The sequence below is a fragment of the Dermacentor silvarum genome, chromosome 4, assembly GCF_013339745.2.
Source record: "Dermacentor silvarum isolate Dsil-2018 chromosome 4, BIME_Dsil_1.4, whole genome shotgun sequence".
Lineage (NCBI taxonomy): Eukaryota > Metazoa > Arthropoda > Arachnida > Ixodida > Ixodidae > Dermacentor > Dermacentor silvarum.
The window spans coordinates 106791532-106798035 of NC_051157.2; the positions used below are offsets into that span (position 1 = coordinate 106791532).

At 47.1% G+C, this 6504-nt stretch overlaps 2 protein-coding genes across 3 annotated transcripts in view; one reads left to right on the top strand and one right to left on the bottom strand.

Moving 5' to 3' along the window:
- Positions 1 to 6504, top strand: part of LOC119450473 (cleavage and polyadenylation specificity factor subunit 6) — a 188558-nt gene that overhangs the window by 54640 nt on the left and 127414 nt on the right. The gene's annotated exons all lie outside the window — the stretch shown is intronic.
- Positions 4 to 6504, bottom strand: part of LOC119450475 (uncharacterized) — a 20928-nt gene continuing 14427 nt past the window's right edge. The window contains exons 3-4 of the mRNA XM_037713932.2: positions 237 to 382; positions 4 to 103 (exon numbers count right to left, since the gene is read on the bottom strand). Coding sequence (XP_037569860.2) covers positions 58 to 103; positions 237 to 382 — 192 coding nt within the window. The 3' untranslated portion in view covers positions 4 to 57. The remainder of the gene's footprint in view (positions 104 to 236; positions 383 to 6504) is intronic.

Below are 6504 nucleotides of genomic sequence, written 5' to 3' on the forward strand. Positions count from 1 at the left end.
GCTGTTATTACACAATACACACGTGCACTCATAAAAACAGTGCAAAATATAACAAACTTAGGGCGCCTTACTCTTGAACCTCTTGTTGCTTGGACGCAAGAGACTAGAAGCAAAAAAACAAAGGCAATTAAAGCTCTGATCAAGGTTTCATCAGCTGTAGATAAAAAGAAGAGGACAGGGAAATAAGTGCACAGATTTGGAAAGGAAACAGCTGGCAAGCAAAGCACACCACCCACCTAGGTTTTATGCTGAAACGGGTCACAGCCACATAGTAAGCACCGACAAATTGGCGAACGACCGACGTGCTAAGGATGTGTCCGCTGTTGTCCACAATTCCAACGTTCACTTGGATACGGTAACTGTTGTTACACTTCAGAGTGATCTGCAACACATACAAAGGAAGGCAGTTTCTGGTGTTGAGCTTTCAGTTTGAACTGGAGAGAGGAAGGTCCCAAATGATGGGCTTGTCAATAGAACCCATGCTTGTTCTTTTTTTTTTTAGTCATATGACATCGTACATATATCATGGTCTAGTGAACAGAATGCATGCTTATTTATTTTTTATTTTTCATATGATATTGTACATATTTACAAAAATCAACATCTAGTCCACTTGAAGCACCAATGTTTTAGTGTGCGACTGGTTAGCCCACTTGCCCCGAGTGGAGTGCCCACTTATAATGAAGGGATATTCAACTTCATTATTGCAAGGTTATTTATTAAACTGCACTGAGGGAGTGATAGCAATCGCAGGGCACACCAGCGTGAACCGCACCAAGCACTTCGTGAACAGTACTGACCTGGCACCTCCTGCACTGCGTACCCTGTGGAGGTAAATTTTAAAATAAGGGGCGTGGGGTGACAATCTCGGCTGAGTGCTTTAATTTTAACAGGCACCCAAAGCAGGGTACGCAATTTTCTTTTGCACACCACCCACTATCGAAATGTGGTCACCAGTCTGGACTCGAGCCCACAGGTTACAAATCTTACACAGAGTGAATCAAATAGCAACACGCAGGCAATTCAGTGTTCCACTGGTGAAGCAAAAAAAAAGGGGGGGGCTTCCTGCAACTAGTTAAAGGTGCGCACACAACAGGTCTGCTGGCGCCATGTTGACACTAGTTCTTATCACTTAGAGCTTACGGTGCCAGGGTACGTTGAGCAGAATGCCATTCCGTATTTTTCCATCGAGTCATTATAGAGTAGAGCATTTCGTTTGGGACAGGATAGCTTGTGGCCTAACTTGGGAAAACTGAGGTGGGCTTGGGAATGGGAGAACTAGTCTACATTAACTGGTGCTAAATAGGCGTTTTTCCGAGCGTGAAAAAAACCCGCGATGCTATGCAGATTCTATGACATTCGGATTTGTAAGATTAGCGGGTATTTGTTGTAGAGAGTTAAAGATTGCTCCATGAATCATTGGACCAGAGGATTAAAGTGCGCCGGCCATCTGGTCTTTAAAAAGATCGTGCCAAAGAGAAACACCGAATCTGTTTAAATTTAAGTGGTCTGTATTCTATCAAAACTTTACTTTTGCCGTATATATTGGTTTATAGAAAAAAAAAAAAAAGCTGTCAGCCCTTCCGCTGGGTTTAGATGGAAGACCAGCGAAGCTCTACTATGGTAGGAATTATGTATTTCCATCGACAAGAAAAACCTACAGAACGCTGATTTGCGCACGGCAAGATATGTCAAGGACGGGTGTGATGGGCCAGGTAAGTTATGAAACCGTCACAACAGGTGGGAGGGCAAGTAGGCGAAGGGCCTCGAAGTCCACGCATAAACAAATATAGAAATGCTAGGGGCCGCCACGCCGTTCAAAAATGCGGTGAATGTTGAATCGTGCGACAGTGATTAACTTAACAAAAAATAATAAAATAACAAAAATAAGTTTAAACCTTGTGCCCACGTCCATCGCTGCCGCTAGGGGCGCTGCGGCAGGGGGCGCGGTGCCGCCACCGCCGTCGCAGATTCCCTGTAGGATAACGCGGCGGCGTCCATGGGGTTGCTGTTGCGTCGTTTTTTCTTTATCGGTTACGTGATTTTTATTTTACGTGGGTCATGCATTTGTGAGCTGTAGTAAAGATTCCCTCGAAAACTGAACGCTGGTGCTTCGTTCCTGACTGCAACTCTGGGTACCGGACGTCCGCCGAAAAACTATCATTCATTGTTCCCAGCACCGGCGTGCAAAGACGTGTTTCAAAAGTGGGCTCGCGCAATACCGAGAGCTGACAGGCAACTCCAAGAGAAGTTTACTTTATTCTCTTGGAAAGTTCTGCAAAGTTCAAATAAACTTGTTCCTGCATGAATGTGTATTGCAGCGAAGCTGTTAAGGGCTAGTTACCCCAGGATCGTGTTCGCGTGTTAGAAAAAAAAAAAAGACTTGCATCATCAGCATTTCGGCTCCATGTGCGTGGCGGTTTCCCGCCAGTAGTGCCTTAACACAGGTTAAGGCACAACTGATACAAGTAATACTTGTATTCCATTACTACATTACATTACATCATTACTCAAGTATTACTTGAGTAATGTATGACCAACTTGCCCGGAATGCTGCTCTCACAGGTGTCAAAACGGATGAGTAACATGACTGATAGGTCATGACATCAATAACATCACATGCTCGTCAGTTACGTGACGATTAACGATAATAAAATCACGTGTGGCGCATACCTGCATTGGATATGCGGGTATGAGCCGCCGAGAGTAGGAGCGGCCGGGAGATCTCGTCGGCGTCGCGGGCGGACTTGACGCAGCAAACGCACTACTTGGCCATCGCGCTGGGCGAAAACAAGAGACCGGTGTCCTTGCTCTTTGACGAACATGCTGAAGACGCTCAATATTGTGACTGGCTGATGAAGACGTGTACGATTACTCCAATGAAGACGATGCTCTTAATTTCGCGAGCTAGGCGACACCAACAACTACCATCTTGTCAGCAGCTACAGTTTTTGTAAATATCCTGTAATATTGCTTACGTCTTTTTTTCCCCGTAGTAATATAATCAATAATGATAATATATAAATTCACTATAGCAAAATTCACAGCAGACCCACCAAAGCCACAGTTTCGCTGGCTTCCATCTTCACAATAGTGGAAGGGCTCTGGATTTCTTTTAATTCAATTTTCCTTTGTGCAGAGAAAATGTACACACAATTTTGAGACCAGTGGCATGTAACGGGTCTAGAGAGAGAGAGGTTTATTTGAAGAAAGGCAGAGAGGTCGGCTTGAGCGTTAGTTTGCTCTGGCCTGCTACTCTACACTGGGGAAGGGGGGAGGGGATAAAAAGAGCTTTTTCTTGAGGCAAAAGTTTGGTTTATTTCTCTGTAGCTGTAACTATACAATGCATAAGCTAATATATCCTTTCATTTGCACTATTAATCAGTTACTTTTTTTTCAGTGGAACACGCTTCCGCAAAGGAAAAAAAAAAAAAAGGTGGTGCATTCAACCCTTGGGTAAATGTTTACATTGCGGAATGTAAAGAAAGATCCATGTCTTGACATTTCTGCACCTGAAAGGAGGAGCCTAACACGATCTGAATGAATGTGTAGCTCTCTGATATACTTTCGCTTCTAAATCACGTGCTTTTGTGCCGTGTCAAACCGCGTCATCAAATCCAGTTTCTCGTTGGTGCGCGCCACGTCTCACTCCGTCCCCTCTCGACGCGCATGCTTTCACGGGCATCCGAGAAGAAGAACAAGCTGCACGATTAGAGTGTGCCATATGTTAGTGCAGAATCTCAGAAAAAAAAAATACTTAATACTCAGAACTGGTGCGCGCAAAGTAGCACGAGCGAGATTCCTCGGGCGAGAGCAGCGCTACCACGGTGTAAGATATAGTATATATCTTACACCGTGAGCGCTACGCAGTACGCAGTCTGCTCCACTCTTTTACGGCGCCCCCGCGTACAGCGCTCCTTGCGGCACCGGCGTGCTTTGGGGACCGGTTTCCGCGGCCGCTTTTCACACCTCCCAATTCTACCCACTCTAGCCTTACCAGTGGATCTTCTAGCCACCGTACAGTGGAGGTTGAGCAGCGCGCCCGGAGTAGCTGTCGCTAGAACTAGCGGCGCTGTAGTCAGTCGCGACTTCTTTCAATTCTGGCATCGTAACAGGAGAGGCTGGAGCGGGTGCTACCCCCTGTGCTTCGTTTTGGAAACCCTTGTTTGCTCTTGGTGAAAGAGGGCGAAGAATTATCGCGGCTGGGTATTACAGCTGCGGCGTAGCTCGTGTAAAAGCGAAACTTCTGAAGCTTGGTCAGTTATCTTTCGCGCGCTCGATAACGCATGCTTGGCAGTTTACAATATTTCTACTTTCACAGCCCCTCATACGTTCATGGTTCCAAGAGCTCTGTGTACAATAGACGCATTACTAAAGTAAATGGCAACTTGTGGAACGGGCGGCGACGAGCAAGGTTAGCCGAGTGAAAAGAAAACAATTTACTTTATCATCCAGCAAGACATACAAAGATGTGAACAGAAGCGCGCACAAAGCTCTGCGGCCCCGTGAAGCATAGCGAACGTATAACAAATTGGCAGTAACAATTTTAGGGATACTTTTTCGTAATCTAGGGATTTTTGGTCCTCAATCTAGGGACTATACGGCACACTGAGTTGGCAACACTGGCACCGCGTAAACAAAGAATACACAGGCTACCGGCGCCGATGAGTCGAAGAGGAATTTCAAGAATGTCTTCCGGAATAGTATATTCACTGAAAGGCATCGTCGCACGCATTTGACGGCCGCTGCTCAATCTGTGGGGAGATGGCCGACACCTTCCACATGGTTTGGGCATGCAGACAAAATCCATTGACAAAATTTGACAAATGGAGAGCAGTAGCGCACCCAGGATCTCTGCCGGGGGGGGGGGGGGGGGGGGGGGGGGGGGTTGACAGTTTGCCAATACCATCTAACCAGCACTAATTTCGATTTCTTCAGGGGAAATTGTCAAAAAAATGAGCTTTTTGCGAGTGTGCAGACGATTGCGCGTCTTACATCTTAGTTGCAGTACTGAAATGCGTAAGGAAATAAAAGGGGTTAAAACAAAGGGGGGGGGGGGGGGGGTGTTAAGTCGGCCTCAGGGGGGGGGGGTTACACCCCCGATCCCCCCCCGTCGGTGCGCCACTGCATCACCTCTTCCCCTACCCGAGAGGCCTGGGAGGCGGCCCTGCTCGGCTGCTAGGAACTATCGGCCCAACAAGCCCTTGTTCGGCGGACCTGCGCAGCGGTCAAGACCAACGGAGTCCCCGAATGGGGGACTCCGCCCAGTATTGCAAGGGGCGAGACCCACTAGAGGCCTGTCCCCGAGCACCTCTCAACAAAGCGCTATTCTACGTCGTACGGAGAAACAATGGACTCTGGTAGGTGCAGTCTACTGCAGCACCTTGTCCAGTGTCATTGCGGCCACAGCTATAAGTAGGCCTCCCTTCCAAGCAAGGAATTTCCATCCACAAGGCCTACACTTGCGTATTCTTTTTTCCGGTAAGGCGCGACGGACCTTATTCGAAAAAGCACGCGTGGGTCCAACATCGTGATATGCGGTTTTTGCGACATCACTACCCTTTCCGACTGCCTATGAATCAAGAAAAAATGGAGGGTGGAAAACAGAAAATGCGAAGCCACAGTTTACAGAAATCTTAAACCAGCATTTGCTCCCTTGAAAGCAAAAAGAGATTGACTTGCCATCCCGGCCAGGGAAAGTGGATTTCCAGCGAAGTTGCTGAGGGGGTTATGCAACGCTTAAAGATGGGTGATTGCACGGGTAATTTCAATGAACGGATGCACTGTTGGCTTCACTTTGCTGAGCGCTTGTAGCCTCTGCATTACGAGGGGGATGAGCCATTGCATTTTTTTTTCCATGCTTATAGGGGGGGGGGGTACGATGAGCAACACGAGAACAAGGTAAGTAAGGATTGTATTTACAGTAAGCAATATACAAAGCTCACTGCAGGGACAGGGGCTAAAGGCAATCAAGCCTGACAAAGGTCCCTGTCCCTCCGCAGTTCGTGGCAGCTCACACGCTTTGAGGTGACTAGGAGCCAACGTTTCGACTAGTGGACTTGTCGAAACGTTGGCTCCTGCTTTCACCTTGTTCTCGTGTTGCTCATCGTCTTGAATTTCCACCTCCCGCATTCCCCCGTGTTTTCCTAGGGGAGTATGAGGCATTGCTGATGATGATAATTTCTGCTAACGGACGGACAAGAACAATGCCGACCACCGAGAGGCCAACAGCTTCGCTGTAAAAAGTATATATGTCACCATGGTCATTGCTCCCCATCTCTCAGAGTTGCAAGTAACTAGGTAACTAAACATAAATAAAAAGTCAAGCACAATCAGACAAGCGCCGTCAACAAGACGTAAGTTACGTACACAGTTCCTCCTATTTGTCACGTCACAGTGTCTGTTGATTCATGCGCTATGACAGCGAAAATTACCATAATCAGCGTTTCTGTCTTAGGGCATTTGCTGATCAGTGCTATTCTTTTAAAGCGAAGCTGCTTGGCA